The 25,704-nt window shown below is 47.4% G+C and overlaps 1 protein-coding gene and 1 long non-coding RNA gene across 3 annotated transcripts in view; one reads left to right on the forward strand and one right to left on the reverse strand.

The window, feature by feature from the left end:
- The window catches only part of SLC12A1 (solute carrier family 12 member 1), a 188,443-nt gene that overhangs the window by 57,729 nt on the left and 105,010 nt on the right, over positions 1 to 25,704 (reverse strand). For both annotated transcript variants that reach the window (XM_063926056.1, XM_063926055.1), the window contains one exon: positions 12,177 to 12,283. In XM_063926056.1, coding sequence (XP_063782126.1) covers positions 12,177 to 12,283 — 107 coding nt within the window. The remainder of the gene's footprint in view (positions 1 to 12,176; positions 12,284 to 25,704) is intronic.
- Positions 57 to 16,630, forward strand: LOC134932038 (uncharacterized). The gene is made up of 3 exons (XR_010179233.1): positions 57 to 104; positions 16,326 to 16,389; positions 16,555 to 16,630. It is a non-coding gene; the product is annotated as an uncharacterized LOC134932038 (long non-coding RNA).

Genomic DNA, 25,704 nt, shown 5'->3' on the forward strand with positions numbered 1-25,704 from the left:
TCGTATTCTAGCTTTTCAAATGACTTTTTATGTCCTTATCTCCATATCTAGAGCGTGAAAGCTTCCATGTGGAGATCAACGACAAGGAACATAGCGTAAAAGAGGTAAGAAAATCTTTCCAAATCGGGAGTTGCAGCTTGAGTTGGATGATGAAGGTTGCCACTGTCAAGATCTTTAAGGACAGTTTTGACAGCCAGTGGTATGTGGCAATACACTCAGTGGTGGCTGTGGGATATGTATGGCACCTAGGGGAGGTAGCCATACATATGTGTATATAGACACCATTATAGCACAGTCTCCCTCCAGAGATACTCGAGGGCGCATCCTATCACTATGGAGGGTGAAGAAAGAACACGTGATAAGGCCGAGCATACAGCAGCGTGTTGGGTCAGAGGTCATGCAAGTGACGTCAACACGCCTCAGTTACTATGGAGACACTGCAGCTGCACCAGCAAGATGAGGAGACAGCACAGAACACTCTCCTCAGCTATTTTGTATTATGGAAATGTTACTATGTTGTCCACACTCACCACTTATTGTAACCACTGAGAGCGTAATCATTATATCAATGAAAAAAATAAGAATTTACTTACCGATAATTCTATTTCTCGTAGTCCGTAGTGGATGCTGGGGACTCCGTCAGGACCATGGGGTTTAGCGGCTCCGCAGGAGACAGGGCACAATAATAAAAGCTTTAGGATCAGGTGGTGTGCACTGGCTCCTCCCCCTATGACCCTCCTCCAAGCCTCAGTTAGGATACTGTGCCCGGACGAGCGTGCATAATAAGGAAGGATATTGAATCCCGGGTAAGACTCATACCAGCCACACCAATCACACCGTACAACCTGTGATCTGAACCCAGTTAACAGTATGATAACAACGAAGGAGCCTCTGAAAAGATGGCTCACAACAAGAATAACCCGATTTTTGTAACAATAACTATGTACAAGTATTGCAGACAATCCGCACTTGGGATGGGCGCCCAGCATCCACTACGGACTACGAGAAATAGAATTATCGGTAAGTAAATTCTTATTTTCTCTAACGTCCTAAGTGGATGCTGGGGACTCCGTCAGGACCATGGGGATTATACCAAAGCTCCCAAACGGGCGGGAGAGTGCGGATGACTCTGCAGCACCGAATGAGAGAACTCCAGGTCCTCCTCAGTCAGGGTGTGCCCCTGACCAAGTAGCAGCTCGGCAAAGTTGTAAAGCCGAGACCCCTCGGGCAGCCGCCCAAGATGAGCCCACTTCCTTGTGGAATGGGCTTTTACTGATTTTGGCTGTGGCAAGCCTGCCACAGAATGTGCAAGCTGAATTGTACTACAAATCCAGCGAGCAATCGTCTGCTTAGAAGCAGGAACACCCATCTTGTTGGGTGCATACAGGCTAAACAGCGAGTCAGATTTTCTGACTCCAGTCGTCCTGGAAACATATATTTTCAGGGCCCTGACAACGTCAAGTAACTTGGAGTCCTCCAAGTCCCTAGTAGCCGCAGGTACCACAATAGGTTGGTTCATGTGAAAAACAGAAAACACCTTAAGGAGAAATTGAGGACGAGTCCTCAATTCTGCCCTGTCAGAATGAAAAATTAAGTAAGGGCTTTTATATGATAAAGCCGCCCATTCTGACACACGCCTGGCTGAAGCCAGGGCTAATAGAATCTTCACCTTCCATGTGAAATATTTTAATTCCACAGTGGTGAGTGGATCAAACCAATGTGACTTTAGGAAACTCAAAACAACATTGAGATCCCAAGGTGCCACTGGGGGCACAAAAGGAGGCTGTATATGCAGTACCCCTTTTACAAACGTCTGAACTTCAGGCACTGAAGCCAGTTCTTTCTGGAAGAAATTCGACAGGGTCGAAATTTGAACCTTAATGGACCCTAATTTTAGGCCCATAGACAGTCATGTTTTCAGGAAATGTAGGAACGACCCAGTTGGAATTCCTCTGTAGGGACCTTCTTGGCCTCACACCACGCAACATATTTTCGCCAAATGCGGTGAAAATGTTTTGCGGTTACATCCTTCCTGGCTTCGACCAGGGTAGGGATGACTTCATCTGGAATGCCCTTTCAGGATCCGGCGTTCAACTGCCATGCCGTCAAACGCAGCCGCGGTAAGTCTTGGAACAGACAAGGCCCCTGCTGGAGCAGGTCCTTTCTTAAAGGTAGAGGCCACGGTTCTTCCGTGAGCATCTCTTGAAGTTCCGGGTACCAAGTCCTTCTTGACCCATCCGGAACCACGAGTATCGTTCTTACTCATCTCCTTCTTATGATTCTCAGTACTTTTGGTATGAGATGCATAGGAGGGAACACATACCCTGACTGGTACACCCACAGTGTTACCAGAGCGTCCACCGCTATTGCCTGAGGGTCCCTTGACCTGGCGCAATATTTGTCTAGTTTTTTGTTCAGGCGGGACGCCATCATGTCCACCTTTGGTTTTTCCCAACGGTTTACAATCATGTGGAAGACTTCCCGCTGAAGTCCCCACTCTCCCGGGTGGAGGTTATGCCTGCTGAGGAAGTCTGCTTCCCAGTTTTCCACTCCCGGAATTAACACTGCTGAGAGTGTTATCACATGATTTTTCGCCCAGCGAAGAATCCTTGCAGTTTCTGCCATTTACCTCCTGCTTCATGTGCCGCCCTGTCTGTTTACGTGGGCGACTGCCATGATGTTGTCCCACTGGATCAATACCGGCTGACCTTGAAGCAGAGGTCTTGCTAAGCTTAGAGCCTTGTAAATTGCCCTTAGCTCCAGTATATTTATGTGGAGAGAAGTCTCCAGACTTGATCACACTCCCTGGAAATTTTTTCCTTGTGTGACTGCTCCCCAGCCACTCAGGCTGGCATCCGTGGTCACCAGGACCCAGTCCTGAATGTCGAATCTGCGGCCCTTTCATAGATGAGCACTCTGCAGCCACCGCAGAAGAAAACACCCTTGTCCTTGGAGACAGGGTTATCCGCTGATGCATCTGAAGATGCGATCCGGACCATTTTCCTAGCAGATTCCACTGAAAGGTTCTTGCGTGAAATCTACCGAATGGGATCGCTTTGTAAGAAACCACCATTTTTCACAGGACCCTTGTGCAATGATGCACTGATACTTTTCCTGGTTTTAGGAGGTTCCTGACTAGCTCGGATAACTCCCTGGCCTTCTTCTCCGGGAGAAAACATCCTTTTCTGGACTGTGTCCAGAATCATTCCTAGGAACATTAGACGTGTCGTCGGAAAAAGCTGCGATTTTGGAATATTTAGAATCCACTCGTGCTGTCGTAGAACTACTTGAGATAGTGATACTCCGACCGCCAACTGTTCTCTGGACCTTGCCCTTATCAGGAAAGCGTCCATATTTCTTTTAGGAAGAATCATCATTTCGGCCATTACCATGGTAAAGACCCGGGGTGCCGTGGACAATCCAAACGGCAGCGTCTGAACTGATAGTGACAGTTCTGTACCACGAACCTGAGATACCCTTGGTGAGAAGGGCAAAATTTGGACATGTAGGTAAGCGTCCCTGATATCCAGTGACACCATATCGTCCTGGTTCGCTATCACTGCTCTGAGTGACTCCATCTTGATTTGAACCCTTGTATGTAATTGTTCAAATCTTTTAGATCTCACCGAGCCGTTTGGCTTCAGTACCACAATATAGTGTGGAATAATACCCCTTCCCTTGTTGTAGGAGGGGTACTTTGATTATCACCTGCTGGGAATACAGCCTGTGAATTTTTTCCCAATACTGCCTCCCTGTCGGAGGGAGACGTTGGTAAAGCAGACTTCAGGAACTTGTGAGGGGAAGACGTCTCGAATTTCCAATGTACACCTGGGATACTACGTGTAGGATCCAGGAGTCCACTTGCGAGTGAGCCCACTGCGTGCTGAAACTCTTGAGATGACCCCCCACCGCACCTGAGTCCGCTTGTATGGCCCCAGCGTCATGCTGCGGACTTGGCAGAAGCTGTGGAGGACTTCTGTTCCTGGGAATGGGCTGCCTGCTGCAGTCTTCTTCCCTTTCCTCTAACCCTGGGCAGATATGACTGGCCTTTTGCCCGCCTGCCTTTATGGGTACGAAAGGACTGAGACTGAAAAGACTGTGTCCTTTTCTGCTGAGATGTGACTTGGGGTAACAAAAGTGGATTTTCCAGCTGTTGCCATGGCCACCAGGTCCGATGGACCGCCCCTTTATACGGCAATACTTCCATGTGCCGTCTGGAATCTGCATCACCTGACCACTGTCATGTCTATAAACATCGTCTGGCAGATATGGACATCACATCTACTCTTGATGCCAGAATGCAAATATCCCTCTGCGCATCTCGCATATATAGAAATGCATCCTTAAAATGCTCTATAGTCAATAAAATATTGTTCCTGTCAAGGGTATCAATATTTTCAGTCAGGAAATCCGACCAAGCCCCCCCAGCGCTGCACATCCAGGCTGAGGCGATTGCTGGTCGTAGTATAACACCAGTATGTGTGTATATACTTTTTAGGATATTTTTCAGCTTCCTATCAGCTGGCTCTTTGAGGGCGGCCGTATCTGGAGACGGTAACGCCACTTGTTTTTATAAGCGTGTGAGCGCCTTATCCACCCTAAGGTGTGTTTCCCAACTCGCCCTCACTTCTGGCGGGAAAGGGTATACCTCCAATAATTTTCTATCGGAGGAAACCCACGTATCATCACACACTTTAATTTATCTGATTCAGGAAAAACTACAAGTAGATTATTCCCACCCTACATAATACCCTTATTTGTGGTACTTGTAGTATCAGAAATATGTAACACCTCCTTCATTGCCCTTAACATGTAACGTGTGGCCCTAAAGGAAAATACGTTTGTTTCTTCACCGTCGACACTGAAGTCAGTGTCCGTGTCTGTGTCTGTGTCGACCAACTGAGGTAAATGGGCGTTTTTACAAGCCCCTGACGGTGTCTGAGACGCCTGGACAGGTACTAATTTGTTTGCCGGCCGTCTCATGTCGTCAACCGACCTTGCATCGTGTTGACATTATCACGTAATTCCTAAATAAGCCATCCATTCCGGTGTCGACTCCCTAGAGAGTGACATCACCAATACAGGCAATTTTGCTCCGCCTCCTCACCAACATCGTCCTCCTACATGTCGACACACACGTACCGACACACAGCACACACACACAGGGAATGCTCTGATAGAGGACAGGACCCCACTAGCCCTTTGGGGAGACAGAGGGAGAGTTTGCCAGCACACACCAAAAACGCTATAATTATACAGGGACAACCCCTTATACAAGTGTTTTCCCTTATAGCATTTTCACATATGTAATCATATCGCCAAATAAGTGCCCCCCCTCTCTGTTTTAACCCTGTTTCTGTAGTGCAGTGCAGGGGAGAGCCTGGGAGCCTTCCTCACAGCAGAGCTGAGCAGGAAAATGGCGCCGTGTGCTGAGGAGAATAGGCCCCGCCCCCTAAAACGGCGGGCTCTTCTCCCGGAGTTTGTGAGATCTGGCAGGGGTTAAATACATCCATATAGCCTCAAGGGCTATATGTGATGTATTTTAGCCATAAAAAAGGTATAATACATTGCTGCCCAGGGCACCCCCCCCAGCGCCCTGCACCCTCAGTGACCGCTGGCATGAAGTGTGCTGACAACAATGGCGCACAGCTGCAGTGCTGTGCGCTACCTTATGAAGACTGAAAGTCTTCTGCCGCCTGTTTCTGGACCTCTGGACCTCTTCAACTTCGGCATCTGCAAGGGGGGTCGGCGGCACGGCTCCGGGACGAACCCCAGGGTGAGACCTGTGTTCCGACTCCCTCTGGAGCTAATGGTGTCCAGTAGCCTAAGAAGCAAATCCATCCTGCACGCAGGTGAGTTTACTTCTCTCCCCTAAGTCCCTCGTAGCAGTGAGCCTGTTGCCAGCAGGACTCACTGAAAATAAAAAACCTAACTTAAACTTTTATTCTAAGCAGCTCAGGAGAGCCACCTAGATTGCACCCTTCTCGGCCGGGCACAAAAATCTAACTGAGGCTTGGAGGAGGGTCATAGGGGGAGGAGCCAGTGCACACCACCTGATCCTAAAGCTTTTATTATTGTGCCCTGTCTCCTGCGGAGCCGCTAAACCCCATGGTCCTGACGGAGTCCCCAGCATCCACTTAGGACGTTAGAGAAACATGGGTTTCATTTGAATTATCTATTATCCCACAGCATGTGCCAGATAGCCTCTTATTATCATGGTAGTACTTGGGGTGATTTTTGAACACCAAACCTGAGATTCCAATACATCCTATCGTTTGCTGAAAGCCAACGCCAAAGGAAATGCATTATACATATAAATATGTTGCGACTGGGTGACATTTATGGAGCTTTTGTATTTGAATCCTGTGAGAGCTGATCAAGCAGTACAATTGGCATCCAGGTGCGCCCTGAATATACATATTCATTTCTAGCATGCCCAGTTCTTGGAGCATCAGATATAGCCAATGTAGCACAACAACTATCCTAATGAAAATAAGAATTTACTCACCGGTAATTCTATTTCTCGTAGTCCGTAGTGGATGCTGGGAACTCCGTAAGGACCATGGGGAATAGCGGGCTCCGAAGGAGGCTGGGCACTCTAGAAAGATCTTAGACTACCTGGTGTGCACTGGCTCCTCCCACCATGACCCTCCTCCAAGCCTCAGTTAGGTACTGTGCCCGGACGAGCGTACACAATAAGGAAGGATTTTGAATCCCGGGTAAGACTCATACCAGCCACACCAATCACACCGTACAACTCGTGATATGAAACACAGTTAACAGTATGAAACAATAGAGCCTCTCAACAGATGGCTCAACAATAACCCGATTTAGTTAACAATAACTATGTACAAGTAATGCAGATAAACCGCACTTGGGATGGGCGCCCAGCATCCACTACGGACTACGAGAAATAGAATTACCGGTGAGTAAATTCTTATTTTCTCTAACGTCCTAGTGGATGCTGGGAACTCCGTAAGGACCATGGGGATTATACCAAAGCTCCCAAACGGGCGGGAGAGTGCGGATGACTCTGCAGCACCGAATGAGAGAACTCCAGGTCCTCCTCAGCCAGGGTATCAAATTTGTAGAATTTTGCAAACGTGTTTGCCCCTGACCAAGTAGCTGCTCGGCAAAGTTGTAAAGCCGAGACCCCTCGGGCAGCCGCCCAAGATGAGCCCACCTTCCTTGTGGAATGGGCATTGACAGATTTTGGCTGTGGCAGGCCTGCCACAGTATGTGCAAGCTGAATTGTACTACAAATCCAACGAGCAATAGTCTGCTTAGAAGCAGGAGCACCCAGCTTGTTGGGTGCATATAGGATAAACAGCGAGTCAGATTTTCTGACTCCAGCCGTCCTGGAAACATATATTTTCAGGGCCCTGACAACGTCCAGCAACTTGGAGTCCTCCAAATCCTTAGTAGCCGCAGGCACCACAATATGCTAGTTCAGGTGAAACGCTGACACCACCTTAGGGAGAAACTGGGGACGAGTCCTCAATTCTGCCCTATCCATATGGAAAATCAAATAAGGGCTTTTACAAGACAAATCCGCCAATTCTGATACTCGCCTGGCAGAAGCCAAGGCCAATAACATAACCACCTTCCATGTGAGATATTTCAGATCCACGGTTTTTAGTGGTTCAAACCAATGTGATTTTAAGAAAACTCAACACCACGTTGAGATCCCAAGGTGCCACAGGAGGCACAAACGGGGGCTGACTATGCAGCACTCCTTTTATAAATGTCTGAACTTCAGGTACTGAAGCTAGTTCTTTTTTGAAAGAAAATCGACAGAGCCGAGATCTGTACCTTAATGGAACCCAATTTAAGGCCCATAGTCACTCCTGCTTGCAGGAAATGCAGAAATCGACCTAGTTGAAATTCCTCTGTTGGGGCCCTTTCGGCCTCACACCATGCAACATATTTTCACCATATGCGGTGATAATGAGTTGCTGTAACCTCTTTCCTGGCTTTAGTAAGCGTAGGAATTACTTCCTCCGGAATGCCCTTTTCCTTCAGGATCCGGCGTTCAACCGCCATGCCGTCAAACGCAGCCGCGGTAAGTCTTGGAACAGACAGGGCCCCTGCTGCCGCAGGTCCTGACTGAGTGGCAGAGGCCATGGGTCCTCTGATATAAATTCTTGAAGTTCTGGGTACCAAGCTCTTCTTGGCCATCCACGAGTATCGTTCTTACTCCTCGCCTTCTTATTATTCTCAGTACCTTTGGTATGAGAGGCAGAGGGGAGAACACCTAAACCGACTGGTACACCCACGGCGTTACCAGAGCGTCCATAGCTATCGCCTGAGGGTCCCTTGACCTGGAGCAATATCTTTTATAGCTTTTTGTTAAGGCGGGACGCCATCATGTCCACCTGTGGCCTTTCCCAATGGTGTACAATCCTATTGGAAGACTTCTGGAGGAAGTCCCCATTCTCCCGGGTGGAGGTCGTGTCTGTTGAGAAGATCTGCTTCCCAGTTGTCCACTCCGGGAATGAACACTGCTGACAGTGCTAACACATGATTTTCCGCCTATCGGAGAATCCTTGTGGCTTCTGCCATCGCCATCCTGCTTTTTGTGCCGCCCTGTTGATTACATGGGCGACTGCCGTGATGTTGTCTGACTGGATCAGTACCGGCTGGTTTTGAAGCAGAGGCCTTGCTGGCCTCAGGGCATTGTAAATGGCCCTCAGATCCAGAATATTTATGTGTAGGGAAATAACCTGACTTGACCAAAGTCCCTGGAAGTTTCTTCCCTATGTGACTGCCCCCCAGCCTCAAAGGCTGGAATCCATGGTCACTAGGACCTAGTCCTGTATGCCGAACCTGCGGCCCTCTTGAAGATGGGCACTCTGCAGCCACCACAGTAGAGATACCCTGGTCCTTGGAGACAGGGTTATCAGCCTATGCATCGGAAGATGCGATCCGGACCACTTGTCCAACAGGTCCCTCTGAAAAGTTCTTGTATGGAACCTGCCTAATGGGATTGCTTCGTAAGAAGCTACCATTTTTCCCAGGACTCGCGTGCAATGATGCACCGCTACCTATTTTGGTTTCAGGAGGTCTCTGACTAGAGATGACAACTCCTTGGCTTTCTCCTCCGGGAGAAACACTATTTCTGGTTTATGTCCAGAACCATCCCCAGGAACAGTAGACGTGTCATAGGAACCAGCTGTGACTATGGACTGTTTAGAATCCACCTATGCTGTTGTAGCACTTTCCAAAATAGTGCTACCCCGACTACCAACTGCTCCTTGGACCTCGCCCTTATAACGAGATTGTCCAAGTACGGGATAATTACAACTCCCTTTTTTTGAAGGAGTATCATCATTTCGGCCATTACCTTGATAAAACACCCTCGGTGCCATGTACAGTCCAAACGGCAGTGTCTGGACTTGGTAATGGTAATCCTGTACCACAAATCTGAGGTACTCCTGGCGAGGATGGTAAATGGGGACATGCAGGTAAGCATCCTTGATGTCCCGGGATACCATGTAATCCCCCTCGTCCAGGCTTGCAATAACCGCCCTGAGCGATTCCATCTTGAACTTGAATTTTTTTTTTTTTTTTTTATGTTCAAGGATTTTAAATATAAAATGGGTCACACCGAACCATGCGGTTTCGGTACCCCAACCCGTGTGGAATAGTAACCCCGTCCTTGTTGAAGTAGGGGCACCTTGAGTATTACCTGCTGGGAATACCGCTTATTAATTGCCTCTAGCACAGCCTCCCTGCCTGAGGGAGTTGTCAGCAAGGCATATTTTAGGAAACGGCTGGGGGGAGACATCTCTAATTCCAGCTTGTACCCCTGAAATACTACTTGGAAGAAACAGGGATCCACCTGTGAGCGAGCCCACTAATTGCTGAAATTTTTGAGGCGGCCCCCCACCGTACCTGGCTACACCTGTGGAGCACCCGCGTCATGGTGTGTACTCACAGGAGGCGGGGGAAGAATCTTGATTCTGGGAACAGGCTGACTGGTGCAGCTTTTTCCCTCTACCCTTGTCTCTGTACAGAAAGGAAGCGCCATTTGACCCGCTTGCTTTTCTGAAGCCGAAAGGACTGTACCTTTTTCTGTGAGGAAACCTGAGGTAAAATTATTTCTTCCCAGCAGTTGCTGTGGATACGAGGTCCCAGAGACCATCCCCAAATAATTCCTCACCCTTATAAGGCTCTCTATGCGCTTTTTAAGTCAGCATCACCTGTCCAGTGACAGGTCTCTAATACCCTCCTGACAGAATGGACATTACATTTATTTTGGATGCCAGCCGGCAAAATATCCCTCTGTGCATCCCCCATATATAAGACAACGTCTTTAATATGTTTTTATGTTTGCCAACTATTATCCCTGTTTGACAGGGTCACCAACCACGCTGCAGCAGCACTATCTGCAGGTCTCAGTCTAGTACCTGAGTGTGTAAATACAGACTTCAGGATAGCCTCCTGTTTTTTATCAACAGGTACCTATTAAAGTGGCCGTATCCTAAGACGGCAGTGCCACCTTTTTTGACAAACGTGTGAGCGCCTTATCCACCCTAGGGGATATCTCCCAGCGTAACTTATCCTCCTGGCGGGAAAGGGTACGCCATCAGTAACTTTTTATAAATTACCAGTTTCTTAACGGGGGAACCCACGGTTTTCACACACTTCATTTATTCATCTGATGGGGGAACAAAACACTGCCTGTTTTTTCTCCCCAAACCTAAAACCCATTTATAGAGGTTAAAGTCAGAAATGTATAACACATTTTTTATTGCCGGGATCAAGTCACGGATTGGATTGTGTATATGTCTCCACCTTGTCGACACTGGAGTCAGACTCCGTGTCGACATCTGTGTCTGCCATCTGAGAGAGCGGGCGTTTTTGAGCCCCTGATGGCCTTTGAGACGCCTGGGCAGGCGCGGGCTGCGAAGCCGGCTGTCCCACAGCTGTTACGTCATCCACCCTTTTATGTAAGGAGTTGACACTGTCGGTTAATACCTTTTACCTCTCTATCCACTCTGGTGTCGGCCCCACAGGGGGCGACATCACATATATCGGCCTCTGTTCCGTCACCATATAAGCCTCCTCATTCAACATGTCGACACAGCCGTACCGACACACCGCAGACACACAGGGAATGCTCTAAACGAGGACAGGACCCACAAAAGCCCTTTGGGGGGACAGAGTGAGAGTATGCCAGCACACACCAGAGCGCTATATACTGCAGGGACTAACTGAGTTATGTCCCCTATAGCTTTATATCTATATATATAATGTATACTGCGCCTAAATTTAGTGCCCCCTCTCTCTTTTTTTAACCCTTGTAGACTGCAGGGGAGAGCCAGGGAGCTTCCCTCCAACGGAGCTGTGAGGGAAAATGGCGCCAGTGTGCTGAGGAGATAGGCTCCGCCCCTTTTTCGCGGCCTATTCTCCCGTTTTTTATTGACTTCTGGCAGGGGTATTTACCTCATATATAGCCCCTGGGGCTATATATTGAGGTATTTTTGCCAGCCAAGGTGTTTTTATTGCTGCCTCAGGGCGCCCCCCCCCAGCGCCCTGCACCCTCAGTGACCGGAGTATGAAGTGTGTGAGAGGAGCAATGGCGCACAGCTGCAGTGCTGTGCGCTACCTTGGTGAAGACTGAGTCTTCATGCCGCCGATTTTCCGGACCATCTTCTTGCTTCTGGCTCTGTAAGGGGGACGGCGGCGCGGCTCCGGGACCGAACATCAAGGCTGTGCCTGCGGTCGATCCCTCTGGAGCTAATGGTGTCCAGTAGCCTAAGAAGCCCAATCCGGCTGCAAGCAGGCGAGTTCGCTTCTTCTCCCCTTAGTCCCTCGCTGCAGTGAGCCTGTTGCCAGCAGGTCTCACTGAAAAGAACAAATTCTAAGACTATAACTTTCTAAGAGCTCAGGAGAGCCCCTAGTGTGCATCCAACCTCGGCCGGGCACGAAATCTAACTGAGGCTTGGAGGAGGGTCATGGTGGGAGGAGCCAGTGCACACCAGGTAGTCTAAGATCTTTCTAGAGTGCCCAGCCTCCTTCGGAGCCCGCTATTCCCCATGGTCCTTACGGAGTTCCCAGCATCCACTAGGACGTTAGAGAAATGAGTTTAACACATATGCCTACACTTCTTTTATAAATGGAAACAAATGATAATGGTGTACAGTGCCAGCCAAGAAGATAAGAGCACTCACTGCAATACACCCACGTAGTTGGCCAGATCCACTGTGCTGGCTTGTCTCCACTCTTTCTTGAATCCCATCACTAGGGTATTTGGCTTCAGTCTTCCTAAACCAGATGCCTGTGTACAAAAACAAAAACAGATAAATCATGTAATACAATTACAGGGAAAGTAATGTTTGTATTGAGATAATATAATACAGATGAGGATTCAATTCTCATCAATTTGTCTCCGACATTTCCAGCTGTGCGCATCCCCAAGAATTACTGTCCTTTATAGGGCATGTATGGCACAGATAACAGCTTATTGCTGATTGTCTGTAAATTTGTGCCTTAGAGCAACTTTAGCAAATAACCGCTTAAGAGTCCACAGGGAGGCAGAACTGTATTATTTCATCCTTCCCATGGGCGTAGCCAGAACTTTGTGGGCCCCATAGCAACATTTTGAAGGGGCCCGGTCCCAATGCTTCTAGAGAGACACTTCTCTGCAGCAGTTGTTAATTTTATGCCCCATAATAGGGCCTTAGTTAATTTTCTGAACCATAGTAGAGCCTTATTTAATGTTATGCCCCATAGTAGTGCCCTAGTTTCTTTTATGAATCGCAGTAGTGCTTAAGTTCACCCTATGTCACATTTCAGAGCTGCCAGTACACATTATGCCGCACAGTACCCCCAATTCACATTATGATATATAGTGCTCCCCGTTCATATTGAGCCTCATTACAGTGCCCCGGTTCATATTATATAACATTATAATGCCCTCCAGTGCATTTTATACCACACTACAATGAGCAGGTCCAGGGACATACCTAGATATATTGCAGGCCCCAAGGAAAAAGTTTGAAAGGACCCCTACGTACCACCCAATGGCGAAAATGTATATAACACATGTAACTTTCACAGGGAAGGTGGGCCCCTCTCAGCTCTGGGCCCCATAGCAGCTGCACTGCCTGCACCTATGGTAGCTACGCCCTTGATCCTTTCATGTTTTGAACTGGACAGGAAGTTGAAACACTGAATACAAAAGCAAAACACTGACAGACGGAGACCCCCAACTCTTATGTATTTCATTTATTTTACAGGAAAATTGCAGATCTTCTTTACAGTTGCTTACAATAAACATGCTAAAACATCTGTTCCTGTGCTGCAAATAAGACACCATACAGTAAAAGAATGCGGGTGTCCTTTATGCCTACATCTATGCGTGTAAAGGGAAGTTTTTTCATTTCTAAATAGTTTGAGATGAACGGAAATTATTTCCTTGCAATTAAGAGGATTTGGATTTCAGCTGCCAAGCTGTCATTTCAATAGATGTGCAACTTACTATCTATGGAGCACATGTCGCTTCCTATGGGTATTATTGTACCAGAAATGACAAGTTTGTTCCTTGTCAACTTTGCAAGTGTGCAGCTGTGATCTACCATAATAACGTGTTCAGTTTTATTGATTGTTGTCATTCACAGATTTAAAAAGCCATAATTATTTAGTGGGTGTTTATTTTACATGTCGCTCATCAGGATATAGACTTTTCCTATAGTTTGCTAAATTAAAAGTATAACTCTCATATGATATTTTTTTAAATCATTTCTAAAATGAAACCTTTAAAGAGGACCTGTGAAGGTCAAGTGATGGGATCCGTAGGGATCAGTAGAAGGTAACAATTATACCCCACACATTATACCATGTGCACATTTTACTTAACCACATACAATACAGGTTCCATACTGCATTGACATTGATTCTTTGCACGTCACTATATGCTGTTATGTCGGGATGCAGTTAGCATTAATTATCCTGTCCCCTGTCGGCATTTTCATTGTCGGGATGCCGGTGTTGGTCATGTTACTGCCAGCATCCCGACCGCCGGAATAGTGTATTACACTCCTGTAAGTCATACGTATAACACTACATTCCCCTTCTTATTTGTATGCCACTAATCCACATGCCTTATTTTGAAACTTAAATCTGAACCACCACGAAAACTCCACAATACACTTTCTGCAATCAGTGATAGTCATTCAGCTGTCACTCCCTGTATTTCAAGTCCCAGACAATCACCTGGTCACTTTTGCTAATGAAATGTATTTTACAAATAAACTGCATAATATAATCAATAACCAATGTATTACAGGTTGAGTATCCCATATCCAAATATTCAGAAATACGGAATTTTTTGAGTGAGAGTGAAATAGTGAAACCTTTGTTTTCTGATGGCTCAGTGCATACAAACTTTGTTTAATACACAAAGTTATTTAAAAAATTGTATTAAATTGCCTTCATGCTGTGTGTGTAAGGTGTATGCTTAGACTTGGGTACCATCGCCATGATATATCATTATGGTATGCAAGTTTTCCAAAATACGGAATAATCTGATATCCAAAATACTTCTGATCCCAAGCATTTTGGATAAGGGATACTCAACCTGTATTTTAATATTTAAAATGCCCTGTTTAAGGGGTGTAGTATGGCTGACCGGTGGTCTCCTGACCGCCGGTCAGCTTACCGACGCCAGGATCCCGGCAGCATACTGATGCCGGGATCCCGGCGGGGAGGGGCGAGTGCAGCAAGCCCCTTGCGGGGTCGCTGCGCTCGCCGTGCTGCGGGCTCGGTGGCGACCTGCGGTTGCCACGGGTTCTATTCCCACTCTATGGGTGTCGTGGACACCCGCGAGTGGAAATAGTCCCTGTTGGTCGGCATGCCGACCATCGGGATACTGAGCCGGCGGGATGGTGGAGGAGGTCATGTGACTGTCGGTCAGCAGACCGGCGGTCACATGAATACCACCCCTGTTTAAGGTGTGTCCCTACTGCCTGCTACTTCTCTGTCCCTACTCTCTGCTACTCCTCTGTCCCTACTCCCTGCTGCCACTCTATGTCTCTACAACCCTGCTGTCTCTCTATCTCTATGTTCCTGCTGCCTGTCTATCTTTCCCTACACCCCTGCTGCCTCTGTCTGTCCTTAAGCCCTTGCTGCCTTTCTCTGTCCCTACATACCTGCTGCCTCTCTCTGTCTCTACATCCCAACTGCCTCTCTGTCCCTATGCCCCTACTGCCACTTTCTGTCTCTACGCCCCTACTGCCTCTCTCTCTATGTCCCTGATGCCTATCTACCTGTCCCTACGTCTCTGCTGCCTGTCTGTCCCTACATCCCTGCTGCCTCTCTCTATACATCCCTGCTGCCTCTCTCTATCTCTCTGTCCCTGCTTCCTATCTATCTTTCCCTACGTCGCTGCTGCCTCTGTCTGGCCCTGTGCCCCTGCTGCCTCTCTCTGTCCCTAAATCCCTGCTGCCTCTCTCTGTCTCTATGTCCCTGCTGCCTCTCTCTCTGTATTTATGCCCCTGCTGCCTAGCTACAGATGGAGCCACGCTAATCGTGGTTCTGTCTGGGCCTGGGCGCGCCTGCCCAGGCACACCTATCGCCGTGTCTGGAGTGCGCACGCACAATGGGAGCATCTCTGAGCACTCCCAGCAGGGCTAGGCGAACGGATTGTCTACACTATATGGGTGCGGCTCCATCTGTATGTCCCTATGTCTTTGCCGACACTCTCTCTCTCTCTCTGCCCCTGTTGTCACTGTCTGTCTCTGTGTCCCTGCTGTCACTGTCTCTTTGTCCCTGCTGTCACTCTCTATGTCCCTGTTGCCACTGTCTCTCTGGAGATCTGAGTTGGGGGCCCCTTAAACATTTTGCTATGGGGCCCACAAACTTCTAGTTACACCATTGCCCTTACCAGTGAATCAGTCTGAATCACGCCCTCTATTTGCAAAAGCACTAACATTAATGTTCTATTAATAAAAACCTCCCAATATTTAAGTTTTAAATTTTAGGACATAACTACGCCCCATCCAACAAGGGTGCAAAGGTGGGGTATGGGACTTAAATTCCACATTCTCAGCAAGTCCCAACAAAAGTCCTGGCTTCCAGGTCATTGGAAATGACTGCCTCCCAGAAGCAGGGCTGTGCCGTTAAAATCAGGACAATTGGGAGATATGACAAAGTACAAATGTGATGCTGGGAATGCTATACATAGTTGCACAACAGTTTTTCTTTATACAATATTTGAATAATTATTTTCTTAAATGGCTATCCACCACTGTAATTGCCTTGTTCTGCTATGACATTTTACAGTTTCCATATGATTACCTATTCACTATTTTTTCTCTAAGGTCTCACCAAAGTATCTGGGTACAGAAAAGGGATGCACACTTATGGGTTTGCAAAGCAGTAAAAGTAAGTTGAATTGCACAAAGTAAATATACCATGTATGATTTACAACCAGTAAATAAGGTTCAGTTAACTTTTTGCCTTCCAATTTTCTAATTTTATTGGGGCACTATGCTATAGAGGAGGTCTGTAACATTTACCCAAAGTATGTCACTCTTTTCATTCACTCAGTTAAAGTGTCTGATGGGATCTAACAGAGTGAAAACTTTGGATGAATATTGTTGATAATCAACGTGTGAGAGTCTACTGGTATAAGCTTCCTGTGGTAAGTGCAACAATCAGTTCACGAGGGTTGAAATGATGGGGTTGATGTATTGTTGAATGCAAGTCAGTTTTGCGGATAGATCTTGCATGTTTTCGAAGCCAAGCGCAGTACCACTTATGGCTAAATAGGTGTAACTGGGTTGTTCTGGTACTTCCGCACGTAGGCTAAGTTTAGTGATTGAGTAGATGGCATGTTGACACAACTGTGGCCTATGTGTAAGTTTTCACATGCATCCCTTGCACCATACAGGCATGTCCTCATACACTATTGCCACAGTCGCACCAAACAGCCCTTCTTGGCGTGCCAGGTCCCACATGACTCAGCTTGTCCAAGCATCTTTTTTGCTCTAATGTGTGTCTAATACCCCTGTCAGACAAAGAAAAGAACCTGGTAATTTTCCAGCTCCTGAAGGGTCGACCCGGGATTTTTTTCTGTCTGAAAGGGTCAACACGGGACTGAGTTCTCGGGATTTTGACCCAGGAATTTACCTGGGTTTTTCCCGGCTCTTACACGGGTTGCCGGCTGTCTGAAAGGGTCTGACCTGGTATTTTCGAAACGGGTCGAGGCTGACAGCGCTTATTGGCTGAGCTGGCGAGGCACTGGCGATTGGCTGAGCCGCAGGGTCGTTCTGATTGGCTGAGCAGGCGTGGCACTGGCGCTGGCATCTAAGGTCATCATTGTGCTGCAGGGGAGACAGCATGGTGCATTGGAAGGAGGAAGAGATCAGGGAGCTTCTTTCTGTTAGAGGAGAGTAGTAGCCAGGAACTCCGGGCTACTCAGCAGTAACTCGTCGGCCATGGCTAATGCAATGCTGTGATCAGTCACCACCCACTTTCATGACCTCATCTCTGTGTGCCATAAAAACAGTCAATTTTTTATGACACACAAGTCTATTGCAGGGCTGACAGGGGTTCTGTCTGAAGGAGTTGACCTGGGAATTTACCGGGTTTTTTTGTGCTGTGTGAAAAGGGGTAAGGGACTGTAACCCGGGTTTTTCCCGGGAACACAAACCTGTGAAAAATTCGGGTTTTTTAGATTTTTTGGTCTGAAACTGGTATTAGTCACACAAATGACGCAATCAGATGGGACAAAACTGCTTAATGAGATAGCACTGATTAATTTGATATGCTACACTTGTATAGCTGTGTGCGGCTGAGTCTGAATCTGTATACAGAGTGCTACGATGGAGCGGCCACAGCTTTTTTCTCCCCAAGTTCTGTTGTGCTTCATCTGCGACTTGTACATATTGAGTGGTGTCTCGTTGTGTCTGCAGTGCAAATAATGTGCAAATGTAAACAAAAAGTCACTACTCTACACCGATCGGTGCGCCTCACGTGCACCAGGCATCTCGCGCTAAGTGGTGTATTGGTGCTTGGTGTATGAGAACACATCTGTACTATAAGGCTGGGGCTCACTAAAATAGACGTTGGGTATAAAAGCTAGCGTACAGATAGGGGGTAAGTGCGGACAATCCTGCATATATGCATTTAGTTTCTTAACACAATGCATGTGCAATTGCAGCCCACTTGAGTTCCCCTGCATGTGCTTCTCTACCTTTTGGCAGGGCCGTATACAGCTTAGCCGGGCCTGGGCAATATAGGTGGTGTGGCCTAATCACTGAGGTGTGGCCACACCCCCTTTAAAAACTACATGAATAAAGTGTTGTTTAATGCCTCTAAGCAACACCGTGACCAGCACAGGGAGGTGTAGTGCACCTGTAAAAGTCCCCATACATCAGCAATCAATTGGGGCAATTTGCCAATTTGCAACCGATTGTGCAAAAAAATCTGTAATGCATGGGGTTCACAGATTGCGTATTCTGACCAAAAGCCGATTGGGATTGTTAAATCAGGTTGTCCAACATGTTGTATTTCACAGATCAATTGGGGCTGTAGATTGCTAGTGTGTGGTAGAGATGAGCGCCTGAATTTGTGTTTTGGTTTTGGGTTCGGTTCCGCGGCCGTGTTTTGGGTTCGAACGCGTTTTGGCAAAACCTCACCGAATTATTTTTGTCGGATTCGGGTGTGTTTTGGATTCGGGTGTTTTTTTCCAAAAACACTAAAAAACAGCTTAAATCATAGAATTTGGGGGTCATTTTGATCCCAAAGTATTATTAACCTCAAAAACCATAATTTACACTCATTTTCAGTCTATTCTGAATACCTCACACCTCACAATATTATTTTTAGTCCTAAAATTTGCACCGAGGTCGCTGTGTGAGTAAGATAAGCGACCCTAGTGGCCGACACAAACACCGGGCCCATCTAGGAGTGGCACTGCAGTGTCACGCAGGATGTCCCTTCCAAAAAACCCTCCCCAAACAGCACATGACGCAAAGAAAAAAAGAGGCGCAATGAGGTAGCTGTGTGAGTAAGATTAGCGACCCTAGTGGCCGACACAAACACCGGGCCCATCTAGGAGTGGCACTGCAGTGTCACGCAGGATGGCCCTTCCAAAAAACCCTCCCCAAACAGCACATGACGCAAAGAAAAAAAGAGGCGCAATGAGGTAGCTGTGTGAGTAAGATTAGCGACCCTAGTGGCCGACACAAACACCGGGCCCATCTAGGAGTGGCACTGCAGTGTCACGCAGGATGGCCCTTCCAAAAAACCCTCCCCAAACAGCACATGACGCAAAGAAAAAAAGAGGCGCAATGAGGTAGCTGACTGTGTGAGTAAGATTAGCGACCCTAGTGGCCGACACAAACACCGGGCCCATCTAGGAGTGGCACTGCAGTGTCACGCAGGATGTCCCTTCCAAAAAACCCTCCCCAAACAGCACATGACGCAAAGAAAAAAAGAGGCGCAATGAGGTAGCTGTGTGAGTAAGATTAGCGACCCTAGTGGCCGACACAAACACCGGGCCCATCTAGGAGTGGCACTGCAGTGTCACGCAGGATGTCCCTTCCAAAAAACCCTCCCCAATCAGCACATGATGCAAAGAAAAAGAAAAGAAAAAAGAGGTGCAAGATGGAATTATCCTTGGGCCCTCCCACCCACCCTTATGTTGTATAAACAAAACAGGACATGCACACTTTAACCAACCCATCATTTCAGTGACAGGGTCTGCCACACGACTGTGACTGATATGACGGGTTGGTTTGGACCCCCCCCCCCAAAAAAGAAGCAATTAATCTCTCCTTGCACAAACTGGCTCTACAGAGGCAAGATGTCCACCTCATCTTCACCCTCCGATATATCACCGTGTACATCCCCCTCCTCACAGATTATCAATTCGTCCCCACTGGAATCCACCATCTCAGCTCCCTGTGTACTTTGTGGAGGCAATTGCTGCTGGTCAATGTCTCCGCGGAGGAATTGATTATAATTCATTTTAATGAACATCATCTTCTCCACATTTTCTGGATGTAACCTCGTACGCCGATTGCTGACAAGGTGAGCGGCGGCACTAAACACTCTTTCGGAGTACACACTTGTGGGAGGGCAACTTAGGTAGAATAAAGCCAGTTTGTGCAAGGGCCTCCAAATTGCCTCTTTTTCCTGCCAGTATAAGTACGGACTGTGTGACGTGCCTACTTGGATGCGGTCACTCATATAATCCTCCACCATTCTATCAATGTTGAGAGAATCATATGCAGTGACAGTAGACGACATGTCCGTAATCGTTGTCAGGTCCTTCAGTCCGGACCAGATGTCAGCATCAGCAGTCGCTCCAGACTGCCCTGCATCACCGCCAGCGGGTGGGCTCGGAATTCTGAGCCTTTTCCTCGCACCCCCAGTTGCGGGAGAATGTGAAGGAGGAGATGTTGACAGGTCGCGTTCCGCTTGACTTGACAATTTTGTCACCAGCAGGTCTTTCAACCCCAGCAGACCTGTGTCTGCCGGAAAGAGAGATCCAAGGTAGGCTTTAAATCTAGGATCGAGCACGGTGGCCAAAATGTAGTGCTCTGATTTCAACAGATTGACCACCCGTGAATCCTTGTTAAGCGAATTAAGGGCTGCATCCACAAGTCCCACATGCCTAGCGGAATCGCTCCGTGTTAGCTCCTTCTTCAATGCCTCCAGCTTCTTCTGCAAAAGCCTGATGAGGGGAATGACCTGACTCAGGCTGGCAGTGTCTGAACTGACTTCACGTGTGGCAAGTTCAAAGGGCATCAGAACCTTGCACAACGTTGAAATCATTCTCCACTGCACTTGAGACAGGTGCATTCCATCTCCTATATCGTGCTCAATTGTATAGGCTTGAATGGCCTTTTGCTGCTCCTCCAACCTCTGAAGCATATAGAGGGTTGAATTCCACCTCGTTACCACTTCTTGCTTCAGATGATGGCAGGGCAGGTTCAGTAGTTTTTGGTGGTGCTCCAGTCTTCTGTACGTGGTGCCTGTACGCCGAAAGTGTCCCGCAATTTTTCTGGCCACCGACAGCATCTCTTGCACGCCCCTGTCGTTTTTTAAAAAATTCTGCACCACCAAATTCAAGGTATGTGCAAAACATGGGACGTGCTGGAATTTGCCCATATTTAATGCACACACAATATTGCTGGCGTTGTCCGATGCCACAAATCCACAGGAGAGTCCAATTGGGGTAAGCCATTCCGCGATGATCTTCCTCAGTTGCCGTAAGAGGTTTTCAGCTGTGTGCGTATTCTGGAAAGCGGTGATACAAAGCGTAGCCTGCCTAGGAAAGAGTTGGCGTTTGCGAGATGCTGCTACTGGTGCCGCCGCTGCTGTTCTTGCGGCGGGAGTCCATAGTACATACATCTACCCAGTGGGCTGTCACAGTCATATAGTCCTGACCCTGCCCTGCTCCACTTGTCCACATGTCCGTGGTTAAGTGGACATTGGGTACAGCTGCATTTTTTAGGACACTGGTGACTCTTTTTCTGAGGTCTGTGTACATTTTCGGTATCGCCTGCCTAGAGAAATGGAACCTAGATGGTATTTGGTACCGGGGACACAGTACCTCCAACAAGTCTCTAGTTGGCTCTGCAGTAATGATGGATACCGGAACCACGTTTCTCACCACCCAGGATGCCAAGGCCTCAGTTATCCGCTTTGCAGTAGGATGACTGCTGTGATATTTCATCTTCCTCGCAAAGGACTGTTGAACAGTCAATTGCTTGCTGGAAGTAGTACAAGTGGGCTTACGACTTCCCCTCTGGGATGACCATCGACTCCCAGCGGCAACAACAGCAGCGCCAGCAGCAGTAGGCGTTACACGCAAGGATGCATCGGAGGAATCCCAGGCAGGAGAGGACTCGTCAGACTTGCCAGTGACATGGCCTGCAGGACTATTGGCATTCCTGGGGAAGGAGGAAATTGACACTGAGGGAGTTGGTGGGGTGGTTTGCGTGAGCTTGGTTACAAGAGGAAGGGATTTACTGGTCAGTGGACTGCTTCCGCTGTCACCCAAAGTTTTTGAACTTGTCACTGACTTATTATGAATGCGCTGCAGGTGACGTATAAGGGAGGATGTTCCGAGGTGGTTAACGTCCTTACCCCTACTTATTACAGCTTGACAAAGGGAACACACGGCTTGACACCTGTTGTCCGCATTTCTGGTGAAATACCTCCACACCGAAGAGCTGATTTTTTTGGTATTTTCACCTGGCATGTCAACGGCCATATTCCTCCCACGGACAACAGGTGTCTCCCCGGGTGCCTGACTTAAACAAACCACCTCACCATCAGAATCCTCCTGGTCAATTTCCTCCCCAGCGCCAGCAACACCCATATCCTCCTCATCCTGGTGTACTTCAACACTGACATCTTCAATCTGACTATCAGGAACTGGACTGCGGGTGCTCCTTCCAGCACTTGCAGGGGGCGTGCAAGTGGTGGAAGGCGCATGCTCTTCACGTCCAGTGTTGGGAAGGTCAGGCATCGCAACCGACACAATTGGACTCTCCTTGTGGATTTGGGATTTCAAAGAACGCACAGTTCTTTGCGGTGCTTTTGCCAGCTTGAGTCTTTTCAGTTTTCTAGCGAGAGGCTGAGTGCTTCCATCCTCATGTGAAGCTGAACCACTAGCCATGAACATAGGCCAGGGCCTCAGCCGTTCCTTGCCACTCCGTGTGGTAAATGGCATATTGGCAAGTTTACGCTTCTCCTCCGACAATTTTATTTTAGGTTTTGGAGTCCTTTTTTTTCTGATATTTGGTGTTTTGGATTTGACATGCTCTGTACTATGACATTGGGCATCGGCCTTGGCAGACGACGTTGCTGGCATTTCATCGTCTCGGCCATGACTAGTGGCAGCAGCTTCAGCACGAGGTGGAAGTGGATCTTGATCTTTCCCTAATTTTGGAACCTCAACTTTTTTGTTCTCCATATTTTATAGGCAGAACTAAAAGGCACCTCAGGTAAACAATGGAGATGGATGGATTGGATACTAGTATACAATTATGGACGGACTGCCACGGTTAGGTGGTATAAAAAAACCACGGTTAGGTGGTATATATTGTAATACAATTATGGATGGACGGACTGCCTGCCGAGTGCCGACACAGAGGTAGCCACAGCCGTGAACTACCGCACTGTACACTGGTTGATAAAGAGATAGTAGTATACTCGTAACAACTAGTATGACTGACTATGACGGTATAAAGAATGAAAAAAAAACCACGGTTAGGTGGTATATATTATAATACAATTATGGATGGACGGACTGCCTGCCGACTGCCGACACAGAGGTAGCCACAGCCGTGAACTACCGCACTGTACACTGGTTGATAAAGAGATAGTAGTATACTCGTAACAACTAGTATGACACTATGACGGTATAAAGAATGAAAAAAAAACCACGGTTAGGTGGTATATATTATAATACAATTATGGATGGACGGACTGCCTGCCGAGTGCCGACACAGAGGTAGCCACAGCCGTGAACTACCGCACTGTACACTGGTTGATAAAGAGATAGTAGTATACTCGTAACAACTAGTATGACACTATGACGGTATAAAGAATGAAAAAAAAACCACGGTTAGGTGGTATATATTATAATACAATTATGGATGGACGGACTGCCTGCCGAGTGCCGACACAGAGGTAGCCACAGCCGTGAACTACCGCACTGTACACTGGTTGATAAAGAGATAGTAGTATACTCGTAACAACTAGTATGACTGACTATGACGGTATAAAGAATGAAAAAAAAACCACGGTTAGGTGGTATATATTATAATACAATTATGGATGGACGGACTGCCTGCCGACTGCCGACACAGAGGTAGCCACAGCCGTGAACTACCGCACTGTACACTGGTTGATAAAGAGATAGTAGTATACTCGTAACAACTAGTATGACACTATGACGGTATAAAGAATGAAAAAAAAACCACGGTTAGGTGGTATATATTATAATACAATTATGGATGGACGGACTGCCTGCCGACTGCCGACACAGAGGTAGCCACAGCCGTGAACTACCGCACTGTACACTGGTTGATAAAGAGATAGTAGTATACTCGTAACAACTAGTATGACACTATGACGGTATAAAGAATGAAAAAAAAACCACGGTTAGGTGGTATATATTATAATAATACAATTATGGATGGACGGACTGCCTGCCGACTGCCGACACAGAGGTAGCCACAGCCGTGAACTACCGCACTGTACACTGGTTGATAAAGAGATAGTAGTATACTCGTAACAACTAGTATGACTATGACGACGGTATAAAGAAAGAAAAAAAAATACCACGGTTAGGTGGTATATAATTATACAATTATGGATGGACGGACTGCCTGCCGAGTGCCGAGTGCCGACACAGAGGTAGCCACAGCCGTGAACTACCGCACTGTACTGTGTCTGCTGCTAATATAGACTGGTTGATAAAGAGATAGTATACAACAATATACTACTATACTGGTGGTCAGGCACTGGTCACCACTAGTCACACTGGCAGTGGCACTCCTGCAGCAAAAGTGTGCACTGTTTAATTTTAAATTAATATAATATTATGTACTCCTGGCTCCTGCTATAACAACCTGCAGTGCTCCCCAGTCTCCCCCACAATTATTATAAGCTTTTATACATTGATGTGCAGCACACTGGGCTGAGCTGAGTGCACACAGACTGAGTCACACTGTGTGACTGCTGTGTATCGTTTTTTTCAGGCAGAGAACGGATATAGCAGAGAACGGATATATTAAATAAAAGTTAACTTAACAACAACTGCACTGGTCACTGTGGTAAACTCTGTCTGCACAATCTCTCTCTCTCTCTCTCTCTTCTAATCTATTCTAATGGAGAGGACGCCAGCCACGTCCTCTCCCTATCAATCTCAATGCACGTGTGAAAATGGCGGCGACGCGCGGCTCCTTATATAGAATCCGAGTCTCGCGAGAATCCGACAGCGTCATGATGACGTTCGGGCGCGCTCGGGTTAACCGAGCAAGGCGGGAAGATCCGAGTCGCTCGGACCCGTGAAAAAAAAAAGTGAAGTTCGTGCGGGTTCGGATTCAAAGAAACCGAACCCGCTCATCTCTAGTGTGTGGTAACAATCAGTGGATTTGTAGACCATTGCTACTAAACTGATGAGCCTTTCAAGATTGTCAGATCTCTATTCGCTGAAAATGATCTGCAAATCACTGAAAAACATTTGTAATGTATGGGCGCAGATTGGTGGATTGTGGAATCTTTAAATCTGTGAAAAAAATCTCAGAATCTGCAGATTTTTTTTTTTTTGTGGTTGCTGATGTACTGTATGGGGGCCTTTAGTCAGTTCTAGATCCAAGGTGGTGTGTGATCAGTGCGATTGATCCCCCCGCAGGTATAGGAGACTGCTGCACTCAGCAGCAGCAGCCTCCCTAGACCCACCGCAGCCCAGTACACAGCAGCATGTGCTGGGCTGGTGAGAGAGGCTGCTGCTGGTTGACAGGTAAGAGAGGGGATGGGGGCGACAGACGGGCCTGGGCCCCCGCTGGGTTCGCCCCCTTCTCGGCGCCACTGCCTTTGGGGAAGTTTGCGTAAATGTCTTTGATATGGGGTAGTAATAAAAACATCTCACTTTTGAGGGAATGATCTCATTATGAATCTCTTGTTGGCCAAACATCATCAAGACATATAGGCATCCATAATATTGTCAGT

This window comes from Pseudophryne corroboree, chromosome 6, assembly GCF_028390025.1.
Source record: "Pseudophryne corroboree isolate aPseCor3 chromosome 6, aPseCor3.hap2, whole genome shotgun sequence".
In the NCBI taxonomy this organism is placed as follows: domain Eukaryota; kingdom Metazoa; phylum Chordata; class Amphibia; order Anura; family Myobatrachidae; genus Pseudophryne; species Pseudophryne corroboree.